The sequence below is a fragment of the Rhinopithecus bieti genome, unplaced genomic scaffold (genome assembly GCF_001698545.2).
Source record: "Rhinopithecus bieti isolate Rb0 unplaced genomic scaffold, ASM169854v2 scaffold_29928, whole genome shotgun sequence".
Lineage (NCBI taxonomy): Eukaryota > Metazoa > Chordata > Mammalia > Primates > Cercopithecidae > Rhinopithecus > Rhinopithecus bieti.
Window position 1 is genome coordinate 3683236 of NW_016814053.1, and position 22653 is coordinate 3705888.

General features: G+C 43.5%; 1 protein-coding gene and 1 long non-coding RNA gene across 7 annotated transcripts in view; one reads left to right on the top strand and one right to left on the bottom strand.

Annotated features, from left to right (window-relative positions):
- The window catches only part of NID2 (nidogen 2), a 63836-nt gene that overhangs the window by 30122 nt on the left and 11061 nt on the right, over positions 1–22653 (bottom strand). For 3 of the 5 annotated variants that reach the window (XM_017849481.1, XM_017849480.1, XM_017849484.1), the window contains 5 exons: positions 18506–19251; positions 7968–8117; positions 7292–7537; positions 5870–6070; positions 4040–4270 (listed from right to left, as the gene is read on the bottom strand). In XM_017849481.1, coding sequence (XP_017704970.1) covers positions 4040–4270; positions 5870–6070; positions 7292–7537; positions 7968–8117; positions 18506–19251 — 1574 coding nt within the window. The remainder of the gene's footprint in view (positions 1–4039; positions 4271–5869; positions 6071–7291; positions 7538–7967; positions 8118–18505; positions 19252–22653) is intronic. The other 2 variants (XM_017849483.1, XM_017849482.1) reach the window with 1 other exon arrangement.
- Positions 1–22653, top strand: part of LOC108513663 (uncharacterized) — a 38192-nt gene that overhangs the window by 7456 nt on the left and 8083 nt on the right. The window contains exon 3 of one of the 2 annotated variants that reach the window (XR_001880970.1): positions 4569–4808. The exons of the other annotated variant lie outside the window; for it this stretch is intronic. This is a non-coding gene — a long non-coding RNA (uncharacterized LOC108513663). Of the gene's footprint in view, positions 1–4568; positions 4809–22653 lie in introns of those variants that run through there. 2 annotated transcript variants of the gene reach the window in all.

Genomic DNA, 22653 nt, shown 5'->3' on the forward strand with positions numbered 1-22653 from the left:
ACAGTTTCAATACAGTGGCTGTGAATGAAGATGGTTTTTTTCTCCTTGTGTGGCTCTCACATTCCAGGGGAAAACATGACCTGGTTTTCAGAACTAAATGTCCCCTTGATCCGACAAAGCCACTCCCCATCTGTAGAGTTCCCTGACTTCACAAGCTCATCCTCTGGCTTGCTGGAAACATTTTTTAATAATCAAGACCTTGCTTTTTAGGATGGTTTTACATTTAGAGAAAAATGGAGCAGGAAGTACAGAGCTCCCATATCCCCCCACCCACAATGTGCAGTTTCCCCTCTTATTAACATTGTGCATTAGTGTGGTGCATTTGTTATCCCCGATCAATATTGATACATTATTAACTAATGCCCATAGTCTGCAGTAGGGCTCTCTTGGTGTTGGACAGTTCTATAGACTGACAAACGCATAATGGCCTATATCCAACATTACAGTATCGTACAGAATAGTTTCACTGCCCTAAAAATCCCATGTTCCACCCTTGCATCCTTCTCCTCCTTCCTCCTGAACCACTGGCAAGCACTGACCTTTTTACTGTCTCTATAGTGTAACCTTTTCCAAAATGTCAGTTAGAATGATTCTGTATGTAGCCTTTTCAGACTAGCTGCTTTCACAGAGCAACATGCTTTTAAGTTTCCTGCATGTCTTTCTGTGGCATGATATGCCTAGAACATTTTAAAATCAGTCTTCACAGGTGAGGCTAATGGTCATTGAAATTTGAGAACCACTGCTTATTTTGAGACAGGTCTTGTTATGTGGCCAACACTGGTCTCAAACTCCTGGGCTCAGGTGATCCTCCCACCTCAGCCTCCAGAGTAGCTGAGATTAAAGGTGCAAGCCACTGTGCCCGATGAGAATGATTTTAGAGTTTTTTTCTAATACTGTTTGCTTCTATTTTTATTTTTTGAAGCGGAGTCTCACTCTCTCGCACAGGCTGGAATGCAGTGGCGCAATCCCGGCTCACTGCAACCTCCGCCTCTTGGGTTCAAGCAATTCTCCTGTTTCAGCCTCCTGAGTAGCTGGGACTACAGGCACATGCCACCACACCTGGCTAATTTTTGTGTGTGTATATATTTATATATTTTTTATTTTCTTTTGTAGAGACAGGGTTTCACCATGTTGGCCAGGCTGGTCTTGAATGCCTGACCTCAGGTGATCCACCCACCTCAGTCTCCCAAAGTGCTGGGATTACAGGCATAAGCCACCATGCCCGGCCTTCAATTGAGATGTAATTCATATACCATACAATTCATCCATTTAAAGTACATAATTAAACAATTTAGTATATTCAGTGTTATACAACCATCACCCCCAAAATTAACCCTGTACCCTTTAGCTATTAACTCCCTATTCCCTCATTATCTCTTAGCCCTGGGCAACCACAAATACGCTTTCTATGTATGTAGATTTACCTATTTTGGATATTTTACATAAATGCAGCCATTTAGTGTGCTGTCCTTTGTCACTAGCTACCTTCACTTAAGGTTTTCAGAGTTCATCCATGTTGTTGCACATATCCGTACTTCATTCCTTTTTATGGTTGAATAATATTCCAGTATATGAATATATTTTTTGGTGCCCATTCATCAACTGATGGACATGTTTACCTTTCGGCTATTATGAATAATGCCACTATGAATATACACAAATCAGTTTTTGTAGGGACCTACGTTATCATTTCTTTTGGGTATACAGGGAGGAGTAGAATTGCTCCATCAAATGGCAACATCGTGTTTCACTTTGAGAAACTGCTGTTTTCTGTTTTTCACAGTAGCCGCATCATTTTATAATCACACCAGCAACATATGAGGGTTCCGAGTTTTCCACGTTCTAGCCAACACTTATTACCCGTTTTTTGATTATACTCAACCACATGAGGTAAAGTAGTATCTCATTGTGGTTTTGATTTGCATTTCCCTGATAACTAATGACGCTGAGCATCTTCACACATGCCCATTGGGTATCTGTGTATCTTTCTGGAGAAAGGTCATTGCAGATCCTTTGCCCATCTTTCAGTTAGCTTGTCTCCGAGTTGTAAGAGAGTGCTTCATATACTCTAGAACAAGTCTTATTAAAAACATGATTTAAAATACTGTCTTCCCATTCTATGGGTTGTGTTTTCACTTTGTTAATAATGTTCTTTGAAGCACAATTTTTTTTTTGAGATGGAGTCTCGCTCTGTCACCCAGGCTGGAGTGCAGTAGTGTGATCTCCACTCACTGCAAGCTCCGCCTCCCAGGTTCAAGCCATTCTCCTGCCTCAGCCTCCAGAGTAGCTGGGACTACAGGCACCCGCCACCATGCCCAGCTAATTTTTGTATTTTTAGTCGAGACAAGGTTTCACTGTGTTAGCCGGGATGGTCCCCATCTCCTGACCTCGTGATCCGCCCGTCTCGGCCTCCCAAAGTGCTGGGATTACAGGCATGAACCACTAAGCCCGGCCTGAAGCATAAACTTTTAAAATTTTGATGACACCCAGTTTATTTTACTGTTGCTTGTGCTTTTCGTGTCGTACCTAAGAAACCATTACCAAATTCAAAGTCACAAAAATTTACCCCCATGTTTTTTTCTAAAAGTTTTAGCTCTTACACTTAGGTCTGTTGGCCCATTTTGAGTTGATTTTTGGATATGCTGTGAGGTAAAGGGTTCAACTTCATTCTTTTGTATGTGGTCACTCAGTGGTCCCAGCACCAGTTAACAGTTTAAAAGACTATTCTTTCTCCATTGAATTGTTTTGGCACTGTTGTTGAAAAAGCAATCAACTTTTAATGTGAGTGTCTATTTCTGGGTTCCCACTTCTATTCCCTTGATCTGTATGTGTATTCTTATACCAGGACCACATTGTCTTGATTACTCTACATTTCGAGTTTGAGAAATATGAGTCTGACTTTATGCTTCTTTTCCGAGATTGTTTTGGCTATTCTGGGTTCTTTGAATTTCCATATAAATTCTAGAATCAGCTTGCCAATTTCTGCAAAGAGCCAGCTGAGATTCTCATAGGGTTTATGTTGAATTAATAAATCAATTCAGGAAGTATTCACATCTTAACCATATTAAGTCTTCCAATCCATGAATATGGAATGGTCTTCCCATTTAACTGGGTCTTAACTTTTTTTCCAAAAAATGTTTTGTGGGATGCAATGTACAAGTACTGCACTTCTTAAAAATTTATCTCTTTTTGAAACAATTTCTTAATCTTCAGTTTGCTCATTGCTACTATAAATACAATTAATTTGGTGTACTGATCTTGCATATCCTGTAACATTGCTGAACTTGTTCTTTAGTTCTAATAGTTTAGTGAATTCCTGAGATTTTCTACATAAAATGTCATCTGAAACTAATTTTACTTTGTCCTTTCCAATTTAGATGGCTTTTATTTCGTGTTCTTGCCTAATCGCCCTGGCTAGAACTTCTAGCTGAATTGAATAAAAGTGGCAAGAGCAGACATCCTCATCTTGTTCCTAAGCTTCAGGGAAAAGCATCCAGTCTCTCACCATTAACTATAATGTTCTGGGGATCGTGGAGGGTGAGGTTATACATTAAGTTCTATGATGTTTTGTTTTTCCAGGTACTAGCTCTTTGCCCCACCTTGGTTTTGGATGAAATTCTCATCTGTTTTAGCTAAAATGTCACTTACGTGGGGATATCTCTCCTCAATCTTCAAACTAGACTCATAGTGCCCTGCACTTATCACACTTGTAACAAATACTTGTCAGCACTGCTCTCCCTAATTCCAGTCCACCTTGTTCACAGGTATATTCCTGACTGGCACACACAGTTGGGTATTGCTCTAAACCAGCCTCACATACCATGCTCTATTTCCTGACTTTGGCAGGGACGCTGTTCCCTGCCCTAAAACTCTTTTCTGCCTGTTTCCAACTCAAGGGCAAGGATCTGTTCTATTCATCCTTATGCCTAGCACCTAACACAGCCTGGCACTAGGTAACCCTTAGTAACCTCTGTGAATCATTCTAACTCTACTTAAAAGGACGTCATTTTTACCCAACAACAAAAAAAGGAAACCTTACCTTCAACCGGGCCAATCTGATTGGTCACAGCAAATCTAAGCACTCTTTCTTCATCATTATACAAGGCAAAGACCCGGTCCACGCTCAGCTGCTGGGTGTTAGGGAAGGCCGGGCGTCTGGGGGCGTGCCTGCACACCTGGTAAGTGATGTTCTGGTGGATGCGATAGGACCATGTTTGGTTGATTGCATCAAAAGTCAGAGAGTAGTCTCTGGAACTTGTAGAGGTCACAGCTGCAATGAACGCATTGGTAATTTTTTTAAAATATTAAATAAAGAGATTTTCATGTGGGGTGGATTTTCTGCACCGTTTTCATCTAATTCTTGGAGTGTGTTCCCTTGGGAACTTCCTGAGTTTATATGAAAATTTTGCAAGAAAATCCCAAAACCTGAGTGGATGCAAAGCCCCAGTGCTGAGGGGGAGAAGGCACTACAGTTGTCAGTGTTATTATATGCAAAGAATAAGTATTACTGAGTGCCAGCCATGCCAATGGTGCTCTATACATACTGCCTCGTTTCTTCCTCACAACAGCCTGGTGAGGTGGGCACTGAATCGTGCGATCAGAGGCTCACAGAAGTTAAGTAGCCTAAGATGCAACGCTGCTACATGGTAAAACTGAAAATGAAACTCACACTGGTTTGACTCTACACCTTAAATTTTAAACCAGTCCATCCTCTACATTGCACAGAAGTGACGACTTCCAACACCTCGTACTCCAGTAAATATGAAGGATTCCAAAGGAAAGGAAAGGATTGTCTCTCACAATCTGAGTCTAGGAGTCAAGCCCAGGTCAGTGATCCGGACACTGACCATTTTGTTCACAGCCCAGGTCTCTGCTTCCCATTGTCTTCCCTACATCTCCTGCTAGGCTGCCAGCTCTCGGCACAGGAGCAGCAGGGGTTAGAGGAAAGGCATAACTCAGTCCGGATTGCTGTGCTGCACAACAGCAACTGTGATGGAGGCCGCATCCTGTATGCAGGTAGTATTTTCACAGAACACATCACGCTTCACACACATTATTGATCATGTAACATAGAAAAGGCATTTTTAGTTCCATGCTAAAGATGAGAAAATACATTCTCAGATATTAAGAGGCCTTTCCCTACAGATACTAAATGGCAAATCCAGGATATAAGTTATCTTTTCACTCCAAATCTAGCATTAGTTTTATAATAAATTACAGCATCTCTGTGTTTTTCATTTTGTTTTTGAGATGGAGTCTCGCTCTGTCACCCAGGCTGGAGTACAGTGGTGCAAGCTCAGCTTATTGCAACCTCAACTTCCTGGGTTCAGGCAATTCTCCTGCCCCAGCCTCCCAAGTAGCTGGGATCACAGGAGCCCACCACCACACCCAGCTAATTTTTGTATTTTTAGTAGAGACAGGTTTTCGCCATGTTGGCCAGGCTGGTCTCAAACTCCTGACCTCAGGTGATCCACCTGCCTCAGCCTCCTAAAGTGCTGGGATTACAGGCATGAGCCACTGCACCTGGCCTCTGATTTTTAAAGCAACCTGAACTCATCAGCTGAAACAAGTTGAGACAAATTCCAATAATCAGTATTTTTCCATACCATCCCTACCCACCCCATGGACAATGTTGCTATTGATTTTATTATTTGAAAGTACTAGGTAGGGATATAGATTTTGTGTATAGCAGCCAGCATTCTGCTCACTTACACATTTTCTTATAACAATAAGAGTAATAACATAGAGCTCATTTTATGTTCCATGCACTGTTCTAGGACATGGCATGTAAGTCATTTAAGCCTTGTATCTATCTTGTAAGACGGGCATAATCCCCATTTTACAGATGTGAAGACTGAGTTATACATACTGGAGTCTGAGTAGTGGTACAGCTCCTTGTAGGGAGACATGTGGGCTGTGAAATTTGCTGGGATGTAAGGCACCTGGCCTTGAATGTCGGTCTTAATGCTCAGATAGTTCTCTGGGTCAAGTCCCTCAGCAGTTTGAGTGATATGAACCCTCTCCTCTCCCGGGTAGAATGTAACTTCCATGTCATGGATAAAGGCAGCACCTGGAGATGAAAAACATTCAGCATAGGGATGAAAAGAGGTCTTGCTTAAACAGTTACCAATACATACCGCCCCCTCCCAATTTCTACTGCTGTTGGAGATCGTGCCTAAGGAGATTATCTGATACTGAGAGTAAACACTATCAGCTGTTGATTCCATACGTTCCCAAACTTTTCCATTGAAGAATATGGTTTTATCCTGGCTTACCTCACCCAGCTTCTCTTTGAACAAGCTTGTAGTCTGTGAGAAATACTCTTGGGAATGTTCTTGACTTTTCTCTAAGGTTGCTAGACTTAGCAAAAAACATATAAGCCTAACAACAACGACAACAACAACAAAACCACCCAAGACATTCAGGGTTTTTTGTTTGAATTTCAGATAAGTATGTCTCATGCAATATGTGGGGGATACTTATACTAGAAAATTGTTTCTCTGAAATAGAAATTTAGCAAGGTGTGCCCTATTTTATCTACTTTTGACACAAGGGCTTTATTCAAATTTTGATTAAATGCAAGAACCTATAAACAGCTGCTGAGCTCTGCAGTTAAAGATGGGGGAAGAACTTCTCACAAAACTATTTTTCATGCAATAAAGATAAAATCACTAGGAAACAAGTTTTCAGGTGGGAAGGTGAGAATCCAAAAAGTATCTTCTAAATCCTTGTTGTCAATGGGTGGCCTTTCCAGCAGCACTGGTACCTCCTAGGAGCTTGGTAGAAAAGCAAAATCACAGACCCCCCCCCCAGGCCTGCTGAACCATAATTCACATTTTGGTTGTGTGCAGGTGCAGGTCTGGGGCACACCAGCCTATACTATTATAGGTTGCAGAGCTGGGAGAAGGGCACCCCTTCACCATGAAGTAAAATCATCCCCAGGTGCCCCAAGTACCATTTTTGCATTTGACAGATCTGTGCATAATTTTAAAAGCCTGACAAATATGCTTCAATGAATTGGAGTAAGAGGACACAAATGTTCTGAATGGAATCATCCTGTTTCTCAGAACAGCTGGGAGAACATTTAGACGAAATCACTGCCTTTCAAAACTCAGTGATGTGAGGTCAAATCATTCCCAACAACCTCTGGCCAGCAAACTACACACATGTGGCTCTAGAACGTAAAACAAGTGATTCTTCTTTCACTGTGTAAAGGCCTAAAGACATTGCCCCAAGAAGCACCACTGCCAAAGCAACACTGACTACCAGCTTTCTCAGAGACCCTACTCACCTGCCAGGCTGAAGCCATTCTCAGAGCCAGGTTTTTCTAAAGCAAAGAGCCAGCCAAACAGGCCTCCAATTGGTGTGAGCGGGAGGAGGGCCTGGGCTGCTGGCTGTGGGATGTGGCTGATGGCTGTGTAGGCTCTGCCATCATTGCCCACGACATACGCATGCAGGTCCACGTCAGTGAAGTGCACAGGTGTATGGCCCACGCGGAGGTGGCCACTCACTTTCCCATTCACTCGGTGAGGTGCCCCTAAAAGACAGCAAACCCAGTTAAGCTTGAGCATCATCCTGGCTAGAGATGGGTGTACACAGGTATAATTATTCCATTGACAACTTCCAAAACTCACTCTTTAGCAAGTCGCTTTAATGATTTCCTAACCAACCAATTATCCATATATGAAACAGTCCTGCCTCCAGTCTGTTTTCTCCCCTCCTCCTTCTCTCCACTACAACTTTGGCTCTAATGAGCCGGCAGAAGGAAGCATTTCTGGATAATCCTCAAATTGGCAATCAGCCCAAACCAGTTCATTCCTCAAACATTTATTGAGCACCTCCAAGTTGATAGCACTCTGATTTAAGTAGTGGAGATGTTTGGTCCATAAAGCAGAGCTCACAGTGGTAGCTGGAAACAGGCAAGCAGCAGGAATAGACACACAGGAGTTCCCAGTCCCAGTAATTACCTTCGGGCAGACAGTGCTTCCCATTTCCATAAAACTTGGATTGGCAGTGGCAGCAGAAGCCAGTGGCATAGTCCGTGCAGAAGGCATGCCGGGAGCATTGTCTGTGGTTGTGTTCACAGGTTTCCTTGTTGGCAGCATTATATGTGAAGACTGAAAAAATAAAACAAACTTGCCTTAAAAGGACTAAATGATTCCAATGTCATTGCTGCATCAGGGACACAGCATCTGCTCCACAGAAGCTGTTTAGATCATAACAAACAGTTTTTGATGTTTAAGAGATTGGCATAACATTCAACCCAAGGGAATTAACCTGCTTTGTCTGCTGGCAAGAATTGCTTACTGCTCCCAGCTGGGTCTCATTGCAGAGTTGGTGAACTAAGATGAGGCTGCACCCGTGGGTTTGAGTGCAGTAAAATGAAAATGAACCAGTAAGTACATGTTAGGTTGAACTTCATGAAACTACTATTTTTGTGGGTCAAAAAGGGCTAAATATCAGCACTTTTATATGGTTCAACCTAAAGACATCCTGAGAGGAAGACATAATAGAGAAGCTAACAAATGTCTTATGTCTAACCAACCATCCTTCTTTTAGGTAACACTGAACTTAACAAATAGCTCTTCTCACTACCAAGATTGTTTGGAGGGAAGGGTCTTAAAGAACACACGCACCTACCTCAAAGAAAGGGCATGAGGAGAAGGGGACAGAGGAGGGCAAAGCAACAGGGATTCAAGCTATTAAAGTGCCCTATGCCCTCGGCAGGGTTTAACTATGATGGGTATGGGTATGGTACAAGCATGATTTCCATGCAATAGCAGACAGCTTGGGCCCCACTCGCAGATCTTCCAAGAAATTACGGAGGACCAAGATAAGCTCAGTGCTCCAGCAGCTGTTGCTTCCATTTCCTACTTATTCTACCCATTAAAAGAAGAGGGCCATCTGTGCTGCAAAGAAATGGGGAAACTGGAACAAATGCCATGGTTCATAAAGGAAATGGCCAAGAGGGTAGGGTGTGGCGGGGGTTGTGGATGGACAGGGGGGTGCTTTCTCGAGGACACTGGGGAATATGCCAATCCCAAGTATGGCCACCAGGAGGCCAAGTGGCTACACACACCTCTGCCTCTGCATCTCCAGGAGGTTGAGTTGGCTGGAGACTCCAGGAGCATGCTGTTAAGCAGGGATGGCATGGAATTCTAGAGTGAGACACTGATGCTAGTGTGAAGGAGGACACCCTACTCTTAGGGAAAACCAAGTGGTAGTTGTGTTCCAGGTCTATCTGGAAAGGAGACAGGAGTGGAAGGAAGAAATCCAAAGATCAATCTTTACCCAGTATTCCCAGGGAGAACAGAAAACAAAGGAACTAATGAGACATAGCATCATATAGGTAACAATGTCACCAGGATAAAGACTTCCATCAGCAAATTAAAATGTAACAAAGTTAACACTTAAATAGCGCTTAACATATACAAGCTTTACGTTTATTAACTCTTAATTTACACAACAACCCTAGGTAGCAGGGACTCTGTTGTTGTTGAGACAGGGTTTTTCTCTGTCACCCAGGCTGGAGAGCAGTGGTGTAATCTCGGCTCACTGCAACCTCGACTTCCCAGGCTCAAGCGATCTTCCTACCTCAGCTTTTTGAGTAGCTGCAGCCACAAGCGTGCACCACACCTGCCTACTTTGTTTTTCAGTAGGTGTGGGTTGGTTGAGGGAAGGGGTCTCCCTGCATTGCCCAGGCTGGTCTCCGTCTCAAACTCCTGGGCTCAAGTGATCTTCCCACCTAGGCCTCCCAAAGTGTTGGGATTACAGGTGTGAGCCACCACTCTGGTCAGGGACAATTTTTTAACCCGTTTGCAGTTAAAGCTGAGGCACAGTGGATTAAAGTGCCTGAAGTCACAAAGGCAGTGAGTATCAAAGGTGGGATCTGAACCTAGGACATCTAGCTCAAGAATCTTAACTGCTGCTCTCCACCACCCCTTTACTGGAAGCCAAGTACGGAGATCATGAGCACTAGGTTAGGGATGCCCACTAGATTAGGGATGACCACGTGTCTGGGGTTCATCAGCACAGACTTCAAGTATAATTCAAGTCATACTTTATAAACCAGGTTTAATGATGGAAGCAAGCAGGGAAGATTATCTAGATGAATATTACAGCATGCTGAAAAACAGCACAGGTAAGAAATGAGAATCGCAGCAGCGGCATTAACTTTTGGACAGTACTGGAGAGCTGCCTGCAGATCCTTGGGAAAGCAGCAAGCTGAGGGTTGGCAGGACAGACAGTGTCGGTTCAAGTGGAAAATCTGATTGGAACATAATAGGAATGAAGTTATGACTCGAGATTTAGTACAGGGCCTTGATGACTTGGCTAAGAAATTCCAGTTTGATAAAAATAGAAAATTAGGCATGACTCAACTTTATTTAAACAAGTGACAAGCTTAACTTAAACAGAAAATGATATAAAATTCAAGGCAGAACAACAACAACAAAAAACCCAGGATGGATCATGGTGAAATAGATGGCTGTGAAGAAAACTATCACTGTCTATTCGTTTAAGAAAGGGAAAAAAACATTTGGAGTGAAAAGAAATGAATGTAACTTGGATGTGTCAAAATCTCAGGCTTCTACAGCTCAGAAATTCACAACTAAGTGTAAGGAAGCAGCTCCTGGAGGGACTCGCACACTCACACTCACGAGTGTGCTCATGGCTTAAGGGCCATCAGGACTTTCTCCCAGAGCGCAAGGAATGAGGGACTGCAGAAAGCACCGAGCTCTAGGACTCAACCTCAGCTCTCCCTCAGGGGCTCTGTGGAGACTGCAAACTCTTTCAGCTTCCTCATCTCTAAAATAAGTAGAGCACCTCTTCCTCACACCTGCATTGCCAGAAGTCGCATTTCTTCTTAATGTACTTCTGAACGCCAAGAAAAAGGCAATCTGCTACAGGTCTAAAGAGCAGCCGTTTGGCCGGGCACAGTGGCTCATGCCTGTAATCCCAGCACTTTGGGAGGCCAAGGTGGGTGGATCACGAGGTCAGGAGATCAAGACCATCCTGCCTAACACGGTGAAACCCTGTGTCTACTAAAAATACAAAAACTTAGCCGGGTGTGGTGGCGGGCACCTCTAGTCCCAGCTACTCGGGAAGCTGAGGCAGGAGAATGGCGTGAACCCGGGAGGCGGAGCTTGCAGTGAGCTGAGATCACACCACTGCATTCCAGCCTGGGCGAGAGTGCGAGACTGCGTCTCAAAAAAAAAAAAAAAAAAAAAAAAAGCAGCCATTTTCAGAGAATTCAGATAGAAATCAATCCAAACTCTACACTCTGTTCCACCCACAAATTAAGGAAACAACGGCACGGATTGTATCCTATTTCAGTTATTTTGTGAAGCCTTATTCTGCAACCCAATTCTTATTCTAAGGCTGAATTATGAAACAGGGAGAGCAAAGATGGAGGAGAGAAAGTATAGATATGGAGAGTTAAACTAGGTGGAGTCAGAGCTTTTATCTAAGTAAAAAGAGACAGGGCGATGCAGCAAGCAATCTACAAGTGCAACTGTGCAAAGGTTTATAGATTGGAAGCTGGACTACATTTTCTATTATAGAAAAGAAATTATAACAATGAGTAGGCTCCCATGACAGGCTATTATGAGACTTAAACTGTAATTACAATGGGTTAACTAGTTACTGGTAAGCTAACCTGGGAGTCTTTTTAAACAGTTTTTTGTGGGATATTGTATTCTTAGGATGATACTTACTGAGCCAAGAACACACACTCGCTCTTTCAGCTTCATAACAGCCACAGGAAGGAGAGAAGATGGATCAACCCCTAATCTGGGGGCAGGCAAGGCTCCATTTATAATCCCTCTACCACACCTGCCTTCATGCCCACGTGCACACACAGGTTTGCACACTTAGCATTTATAATGGCAGCTTGTTAGGTGAAAGGTAAATGCTTCTCACAATTTTTGTTCATTCATTCACTAATTCAACAAATATTTACTGAGTATTCACTATAGACCTGGCCTTAGTCTAGAAACTGGGGACATGGCAGGCAGCAAAAGAGACAAAAATTCACATCCCAGCAGTAGTCAATAAACAGGTATATTACTTAGTGGGGTGGATGTGTAAGAGCTGTGCAAAGAAATACAGCAGAGAAAGACAAGAACGTGGGAGGGGGCAGGTGTACATGGCTCTTTTAAATAGCATGGTCAGGAAAGACCTCGGTAGAAGGTGACTGAGCAGAGGCCAGTAGGTGTGGGAGTGAACCCCACAGATGAGGGGAGGCGGGGTGCTGTGTCAGGCAGGAGGGGTGTGTGGGCATGTGGGAGGGATGGTGAGAGGACAGGTGGCCTGGGTCATTCATGCAGGGTCTCAGAGGTCACAGGAAGGATCTGGGCTTTCATCTGAGTGAGATGGGAAGCACTAGATGTTCTCAAGGTGGAACCAAGAAGGTTTGCTGGTGGAATGGATGTGGGATGATAGTCCTGATATGGGAAACCAAAAGGGTGGAGCTGCCAGTTACTGAGATAGGGAGACTGAGGAGGAGCAGGTTTGTGGGGTTCAGTTCTGACAACAGCATGAGGCGTCAAGGAAATTCACCAAGGGGTGAATAACAACTTACACCCTCAGCACAGCACCATGCAGTCCTTCTCACGGAGAGCTGCATTTCTCCCGGTGGATTCCAGGGACCATGGCATCAGGATCACCTGAGGTTTCTGTTAAAAATGCAAATTCTGAGGGCCCACCTTAGACCTACCAATTCCACTCTCTGGGTGCATCCTAGCAATCTACACTTTAGCCACCCCGCAAGTGATTCTCACACCAATTGATGTTGATAGAAGGCTTGGGATACTCACAAGCCTTGGATTTCTGAGCTAGGTGTTGCTCATTAATGTCGTCAACAAATTTAATCCGACCAATTAGCAGCGCCTGGGGTGGGTAGAATGTTAGGAAATGCTCTTGTACTCATTCCTGGCCATCTGAGAAGCAGAGCTCGGCCCACTTGGGCATCCATCCACAAGAATACCACGTGAAGATTCTTTAGTGAAGGTAACACAGACGCACAGCAGCCTAAGAGTACAGCCTAACAGTATCCTAAGAATACAATATCCCACAAAAAACTGTTTAAAAAGACTCCCAGGTTAGCTTACCAGTAACTAGTTAACCCATTGTAATTACAGTTTAAGTCTCATAATAGCCTGTCATGGGAGCCTACTCATTGTTATAATTTCTTTTCTATAATAGAAAATGTAGTCCAGCTTCCAATCTATAAACCTTCCCTGAAGAAGGGGGAGACCTGGAGCTAGAACAGTGCTGAGCCCATGTGCAGCTATTTATCCAGGGCAAGAAAAGCCAGATCTCCAACCAACGTGACTGCTCCAATTTCTATGGGAATTGCAGTGAAACTCAAAGAGGCTGAACTTCTTGAAGGCTGGGACTCAAGATCTGGATCCCAGCTAGATGAGATGTGCAATGAACACATCCAAGGAAAAGTGGCACTTTTTCTTTTCGGTGGTCATTTGCATGTCCCTTCCTATCGTGGCTTTGAGTGTATTTTCATGCACTTCTTCCTATTCTAGTAAGATATTATCTCCATTTTATCGATGAGAAAATTGAAGCCCACAGAGATTAATCTTCTGGCTCTAAATCTCATCAAATTGAGGGGGCATCAGAATCACTGAAGTGCAGAGGAATATGGTAGGGTCGGACAAGAGGGTGAGAGAGGGCAGGCGCACTTGGCTCTTTTAAATAGTATGATCAAGGAAGACCTTGGGAGAAGGAGACATTTGGGCAGAGGCCTGGAGGAGTTGAAGGAGTGAGCTGACTTAAAAATGCAGATTCTGGTTCAGAAGGTGGAGGAGGGGCTTGGAAATCAGTGTTTTTAACTATGTTCCCAGCTGAGTGAGAGGAGGGTAGATGAGAGCCCACACTTTGAGAAATACAGTTTCTAGTCCATGGCCTCCTCTGGGTCCCACACTCTTCCAGAAAGCTCCTGCCATGGAGAGTCAGACCATAAAGAGGTCTGCTGGCACCTCAGGGCACAGCAGGAAGGTGGAGGCTGGCCAGGTTTGAATGAGCTCATTTTGTCACGGATTTATTAACTGAGGTTTGATAGTTGCTAAAGGATTCTTAACATGAAGACTTTTAAAACTCCCTTTTTTCCCCCCATTTAAAGCTTTTTTTTTTTTTTTTTTTAACTTTTCTCATGTCTTTAATAGAAATAAAAATGGGGTGGGGATACATCAGAGGAAAGAAATGCCCTGCCAAAGGACTTGAGACTTGTCCTAACTGGGAGTTTGTAACAAAAATGGAAAATTCTCCTCTGCACTTGTTCTGAGCCACCTTTCAATCTTCATTTTCCCAGAAACACTTAAGCACTTGTCTGCAGCCCTTGGCCGGCCTGCCCTTCTTCACGGAGGGCCCTGGCCCAGCCACAGGGGAGGTTCCATGGTGTGGACCAGGTTCACGGGGCCAACACCGAGGGACCCAGGAGGCTTCGTGCACAGGGCTGCCTCAGGACAGCTGGAGCGACTATTAACAATTTTTACCGCTGCCTCAAACAAAAAGAATGGGCATTTTCACTGCAGGACAAATTCTTCTAAGTTTTTCCGTCTCCCAGAATGACAGACTAGCTAGGAAAACCATATCCAACTTGATAATGAAAAAACAGTGGAAAGCTTTTCCGTCCAGTTTTCATGTTTGTTTAATTTTGATGTATGTGTGTGGCATGTAATGATGCTGTCGGCAAACAGTGATCAGGACCCTGGGGGTGGCCTTTTACAACTGCTGGCATGACACTAACAGGCTCTCTTCACTTCTGGTGAAGGGAGAGGGGCTCTACCAGGGAATCTCCTCATACAGGTGTCTTCACAGGTATTGGGGGGCAGTGGGGACTCCTGGTCGCAGACCCTCTGCAACCTGGAGGTGCACCCAGGGGATGGTCTTTGGCACCTGGAGGGCTGCACTGGCAGCAGAACCTGCTTGAATTCTTCTCAGGGTGGAAGTCGAGCTTGCAACATGTTCCTGCAGCCTTTCCCAAGGCCAAAAGTGGGGTGGGACTACATGAGGTTTCTGAAGGCCAGGTGTCCTTCCTCCTAACTCATCATGCAGACTAAGATTCAATTAAGCTGCGTATAGCACCACCTCAGCAGGCTTAAGAATAACTATGACCCCTATTGGTAAACCTCATTCCTTTCTACTCACAACACACGCAGTTCCATGGTCCCAGGCAACTGAAGCCCTCACTGCCAACTCTCTTACCTCACTGCCTTAGTCAACCTTTGTCTCTGTCTCTCCCTTCCTCCCTCCTCATTCCCACCTCTGCACCTCTGCTCTTGTCACTTCTCTGCTCATGTTTTCACAAATTCTCCCTCTCATACTCTGACCCCAGGCCTGGCTCAAGCCCCTCCTTCCTCACAATGACTTCCCCAACAGCAGTGACACTCCTGGACAGTGCCTTTGACTCTGTGTCACCCTACAGCTTTCTCTAATTTCTTCATGGTTTAGTTGCAGTCTTTGCCCTTGCTAAGACAAGTCGCTAAGTATTCCCAAGCTCAGTTTCCATCTCTGTAAAATGGGAAGGATGATAGTACCTACTTTACAGGACAATTTTTTTTTCAGGCAGTATCTCTCTCTGTTGCCCAGGCTATGCAGTGGCACAATCATGGCTCACTGTAGCCTGGAACTCTTGGGCTCAAGTGATCCTCCCACTTCAGCCTCCTGAGTAGCTAGGATCACAGGTGAGCACCACCACACCTGGCTAATTTTTTAAATTTTTTATAGAGACAAGGTCTCCCTATGTTGCCCAGGCTGGTCTCAAACTCCCCACAGGGCATGCAATCTAATGCCAAGTTCCCACTTTAGAGCAGCAGGCTGCACTCAGCAAATGCCAGCTGAAACTTTCACTAGCACCGAGTCAGAGACAGGTACATGGCAGGTGCTTGGGTAACTTTGACTTCACAACAAAACTACCAGAGCTCCCTGGAAACAAGACTCCTCAGACAAAGCATGCTTGCACATCCACCCACTGCTGTTCTGTGGCCTAGGAAGACAGAGCTCGAGTGTGGCTGGGACATTCCTGCCTGGTGTAGATATGATCTAAAAATCTAAATTTCTGAACAAAAAGAAAGGTCTGTAAAATGAGTCCCTAAGGGGGAAAAAAATGTTAAAAGGAGTGATATTTTCTGGGCCTTTAACTAAATCTTGATTTCTTGGTTTAGCAAGATGACTACCCTGAAGCTTCAACGGGAAACTAAAATGTATTGGGCAGGTGATTCCCAGGCTCAGTTTCAATTCTAGCAAGTACATGATGAGGTCTTCATTAACTCTCTTTTAGGGCTGAGGAGAGCCAAGGGTCCAACAGACTCTATGTCTTGCCCCAAACTGCATAGCAGAGCTGGGAGTCAAGGTCAAGTCCACCCAGCACCAAAACCATGTGCTTTCTATTCCATCAGTAGAAAAAGCCAGGCGGTTGCCACATGGCTGGGTCCTTAGTACCGGGCAATGTTCTATGTCTCTGCCACTCCCACCCCACAACTTCCCAGAGGAAGTCCACACTTACCAGATAGACCTCTGAGCCTCCAATGTTTTATGTGAAAAAAATGGTCACTGCATCCCCTCAAACGTATTTAACAATGGCATGCTTCTATACTTCACACATCTCCCTAAATTCCTTTAAAAAAAACTGGATTTTTTTTGTCTAAGTTTCAACTTCTAGTTAGATTTCTTCCCCCCAAATGTGTATTAACCAGCTTTTTCACAGGCGTTTTTTGCCATTACCAAGATGTCTATAGTAGACTGCATCCGGCAGCTGATAAATATCATAGTTCATGCCTTACAGCGGTTATAGCTGTGCCTCTGTTCTACTCTATGGCTGGTTCCTGAAGCCTCCTGCCCTTTTACTCCAGTGATCTCGAGCTCTCAGAGCCTGAACCAGGGTGTGCAGTCCCTTCTTAACCCTTTAATACATGACTCCATAGATCTGCTTTTTCATATTCCCACGCTCTTCCCGGGGAAGGAAATCACAACCCACAAATGAGAAGGCCATTCAGGAATGCATCTTTACCTCAAATCCCTTTGTGAAAATCTTTGATACTTGGCTTTAAAATGTACTTACAGGAAACTCATACTTTAAATTCTGGAGATTCTCAGAAGGATCTGAAGGTTCTAAAGACTTCCAATAAAATTTACATCTTCAACTTCATGGAAATGTGGCCCCTTAGGCACAAATTAACGCGAAACTCTTTAATACGCACATTCTTCATTCTCTACCCATCCTCCACCCCATTCCCACTGTTTTAAATCTTCTAAAATTAGTAACAGCAGCCACTATTTATTAAGAACCAGTGAGTGCAGACATGAAGCCAAGAACTTCACATACCCTGTCTCACTGAATCCTCCCAAGAAAGTCATGAGAAATCCGAGGCTTACGGGTTACGTAAGTTACTTCATCACCCAACAAGCTTGGTAGCCCGTATTCAAACCTGAGGCTGACACCAATGTACTCCCTTGAATCCTTATACAATGCCACATTAGTCTGAAAATATTTTCTTCCCTCCTGAAGTTAGTACTTCTCCATGCAATATCCTGCAGATAATACCAGAACAGAACCCACAAGGCTCTCTCTGCTAGGTCAGCCATGTTTTTGCCACAACAGTGACAGGAAACAGAAAAGGTGGAAAAACATGGAGATTCAGAACAAAGCAGTCACCTCTGACCTCTTTTTTCCTATGAGAGGTCAGATGAGCAGTCCCTGGAACAAATGGGAGTGAATCTGGGTCAGTTTCCCATTCACATCTTTCCATGCCTGATGGGGAAGAAACAGCCAGCATGACAAGTCTCAACGAGGACTAGAAGACTGACATAGGCCCCGTGTCCGTGATAATTAACCACCGCCTGCTCTCGGCATCTCCCTCCTCGCCTCTCAGTCCGATCAGTGAGTCATGAAATGAGGACAGGGCTCCAGGGAGGTGCATGCTACAGCTGCATAGCCGTGAACCAGAAATGACAACAGACACAGGTGTTTAGTCATTTTCTTTCCCTGTGGGCTCTCCTCTCCCACACATCACAAGCATATCTCCCCAACCAAGGGAAGTGCTAGGCTTGTCCCACAACAGAGTATGAATCTGGCATGTTCATCTGAGCCAGCACAACTCACCACTTTAAAAAGCACAAACCCATCCCTCACTGGAATGTGTATGAAGCCACAAAATGTTTTACCTTTGCTGAACTTTCAAACTGAAATAGTTCATTACACTTGAGAGCGTAGCTGGCATAACAAACCGAGTTTTCCCCCACTCACTTCATGAGGCCCGTATTTTTAAAAAAACATTATTAATGATCAAGAGATTCCAAACAGAATCTGCCTGCCAAGATTTATTTGGCAAAGGAAATTTACTCTATCTCTTGAAACACAGGGATTAAAATTAGATCCAATCTTCTTTTTGCTAAACTTTTCACCTACCCACTTAAGAGAAAAATCACAACTCTATGCAAAACCAGCAAGGTTAAGATGAAACCTCAGCACCCAGTTTTCTAATGCACTCACCCTCAGTGTTGGAACCTATGTTGTCTTCCAGTCCCACCTCATACGTCCCTCGACTTAGGGGTGTAGTGTGACCTGAAGCAGGGTAATTTCGAAGAACAATTTCTTCTTCAGGATGAGCTGGGGGAACATCCATTTCTGAAGGCACTGGCCCTCCATCTGGGTAGGGCTGGATGCTTCTGTTTTCAGGGTACGGTGGTGGAGTTTCCCAGGAAGGAGCCAGTGTATCTCTGTCTACCTCGGGTGGAGCTGGGCTTCTGGTGCCTCTCTCGTCCCAGGGCTCAACTTGGCCTTTTAAATCTGGCCCCTCTACCTCTCCCAGAGATGTTCCTTCTTTGGTGTGAGGGTCCAAGGTAGCAGATTCTGTTTCAGGATAGAATGGCCAATAAGTAGGTGTTGGATGCAAGGAGGAGGACAGATCAGAATCTGGAGGAGAGATCCTACCCTCTAAAGGCTTTGTATCTACTTTGGACTGGAAGGAAACATCAATGCTGCTGTGGCCATTCAATGCCTCCTCTGGTTCACCTGGAAGGTATTCAGCTTCCTCCTCATTCACATCATAGTAATCCAAATTGTCCTCATTATAGTCACTTTCCAGGGCTGTAGCATGGCTGAAGGAACGTCCCAGGGGAACAGAAGAGTGGGCAGCGGAAAGGTCTCCTCCCACTGCGGCTGGCCTGACGTTGTCCAACAGGGAAGTGCTGCCGATATGGAAAGCCCACACTCCAGGGATCCCCAGGTTGCTTAGTCTAAATAAAAAGGAAACAGTCATTGTAACAAATGTAACAAAAGTGTCCATTCACCCACCTTCCTAGAAGGTGAACAACTAACTGAAAGACAGCTGGGCATGGTGGCTCACACTTACAATCCCAGCACTTTGCAAGGCCAAAGTAGGAGGATGACTTAAGCCCAGGAGTTTGAGACCAGTCTAGGCAACGCAGTGAGACCCTGCCTCTACAAAACACTTCTCTAAAAAAAATTAGCCAGGTATGTGCCACACGCCTGTGCTTCCAGCTACTCAGGAGGCTGAGGTGGGAGGGTCACTTGAGCCCAGCAGTTCCAGGTTACAGTGGGCTTTGGCTGCAACCACCGCTCCCCAGCCTGTGTGGCAGAGTGAGACCCTGTCTCAAAAAAAACAAAAACCAAAAAACCTGAAAGGCTATTAAGATCAGGTTCAGTTTTCACTGGTATATAAAACCAAATAAAAGCAGACTTACACGGTAACTAAAAGGATCATACTGGACTTTTGATGTGAACTACCTTTTATTTAACATTGTTTCAAAGCTGTATGCCACAGAATGCCAGACCATCAAATTATCAATCTGCTCTACAATCCAAATGGTTTATCTAAAATCTGGCTATCTGAAAATAAACAAGGAATGTAGGAATGTTTCATCCTTCCTCCACTTGTCTGGAAACTTATAACATGTTTAAAAAATGTATGCTTAAAACTCTACCAAATACTGACACTCGAATGACTACTACATACTTTCAAGAGCTGGTGATGCCCCTTCCCTGTGCCAAGTGTTTCACATTCTTCAATACAGTCTGCAAGTTACAGGTGATCATGTTCAACTTTATAGAGGAGAAAATAGGTTTTAAAAGGCTAACTGATCTTCTGAAAGTCACGTAACAAACAACTGGATCCAAATTCAGTTAACACCAAAGCCCATGCTCTACACATCTATGTTATATTATGACTGAAAACCATACCACACACTGCAGTCAATAAGCATCTGAATTATCATTACTGTACAGAATATTAAAGACATTTCATTGTTTATTCACTTGAAATGACCAATTCGCTAATCCACAAAGAATGGTGAGTCAACGTAAAAAAATTCAAAGAAATACAAATGCCAAAACCTAAAAAAAATTTTTTGGCACTGAAAAAGTTAAGGAGCAAATAAGAAAGTAGCTTAGAGGTCTTTTAAAGACTTCTGGAAACAGCTCTCTCATTTCCTCCATGAGAAAAGAACATGAACTCCATTCAGTTTCTAAATATCCCAATATTTAATTATTTTAGTCAATGATATACCCTGAAGAGAACAACTACATAGGATTTCTGAAAAGATGGGAAAACCTGAGTGAACAAGGGTCTGGCTATGTTGAAAATGCCAGTTTGTATACTCCTCTGATATTTATACAAAACACTAGGCTCAAATTCTCCCAAGCAATGAAATTACCTCAAAAGTCAGTCAATGAGGAATAAGAGTCAATGGCTAATAAGATAATAAAAAATTCACTGAATTGTATAAGAACAAAATATCTTTCTTCATTTGGGTGGGTACTCATCATGTTCATGTGGATTTCTATAGTAATAATATTTTTCAGTACAATTTGAAAATGTCTTTCTCTTGTGTGTATGTGTGTGTGTATGCGTGTATGTATATGTATATGCTGTGGTCACTACTGTGATAAATTTAGGGAAAGAGAAGCATAGAAAGAAAAACTGATTTTGTGTGCAATATGCTATACATATTTGTTAAGTTCGTAAGAGTTAATGTTGGTGTTTATTGGTAAGCAAATAAGGAAAACTAAAGACAGTAAGAGAAAATTCAGAAGTTCTGAGGATATTGAGTTTATTATCACATTAGAGGTGTTGCAACTATGAAATTTCCTCTTGAAGTTAGAAACAAACTATAAAATCTTCAAAAAGTGGAAAAATATAGATTATGGCCAATAAAAGCTAAATAAAAAAACCTTCTAATTATATATAAATCACTATCCTGGGTTTTGTCATTATGCATAATGGAAAAGTAACCAATTTGAGTTTATTTTAAAAATCCAAGGTCATCTGGAAGCTTAGTAACAGAAAGAATTTTATTTATTAATTTATTTATTTCTAGATTTCTTAATTTATTTCTAGAAAGGAAAATTGGGTTACAAAATGGGATGACAATGCCTTCCTCCCTGGGTTGTTAGAAGAAGTAAGTGAGAAAACCACATTAAAATGCCTAGCACTGACCAGGCATGGTGGTTCACGCCTGTAATCCCAGCACTTTGGGAAGTCAAAGTGGGCGGATCACCTGAGGTTAGGAGTTCAAGACCAGCCTGGTCAACATGGTGAAACCCCATCTCTACTAGAAATACAAAAAAATTAGCCAGGTGTGATGGTGTGTGCCTGTAATCCCAGCTACTTGGGAAGCTAAGACTGCAGAAAAGCTTGAACCCAGGAGGCAGAGGTTGCAGTGAGCCAAGGTCATGCCACTGCACTCCAGCCTGGATGACAGAACAAGACTCCATCTCAAAAAAATAAATAAATAAAATGCCTATCACTGGCCCTACACATCATGAATACTTATTAACTACTGTCTTGTCTTCCAGAATATAGAAAAGTATGATTTCAAAATATACACATGTGAATTCACATTTAAATTTGCAGAGGAAGAGTATGACGAACATTATGAACTATATAATTTATGACCTTTGAGCTCACAGTTGTGAGACAAATTCGAGGAAGAAAATAATTGACTAGGAAAATAACTTTACTCTTAATTATTTATTTAGAGGTAGGGTCTCACTCTGTCACCCAGGCTGGAGCATAGTGGTATGATCATGGCTCACTGTAGCCTCAACCACCTGGGCTCAAGTGATCCTCCCACTTCAGCCTCCCAAGTAGCTGGGTCTACAGGTGGACACAACCACACCCAGTTAATTTGGTTAATTTTTAGTAGAGATTAGGTCTCACTATGCCACCCAGGCTGGCCTTAAATGCCTGAGCTCAAGCAATCCTCCCACCTTGGCCTCCCAAAGCGCTGAGATTAAAACCACCTTGCCCAGCCTAACTTTACTCTTGAGAAATGTATACTAAGGCATTTAGCAATGAACAGGCATGATGTTTGTGACTTACTTTAAAACACTTAAACAAGCTGGGTGTGGTGGCTCACACCTGTAATCCTGCACTTTGGGAGGCTGAGGCAGGTGGATCACCTGAGGTCAGGAGTTTGAGACCAGCCTGGCCAACATGATGAAATACTGTCTCTACTAAAAATAAAAAATTAGCCGGGTGTGGTAGTGGGCGCCTGTAATCCTAGCTACTGGGAGGCTGTGTCAGGAGAATCGCTTGAACCCAGGAGGTGGAGGTTGCAGTGAGCACAAGATCATGCCACTGCACTCCAGCCTGGGTAACAAGAGCAAAACTCTGTCTC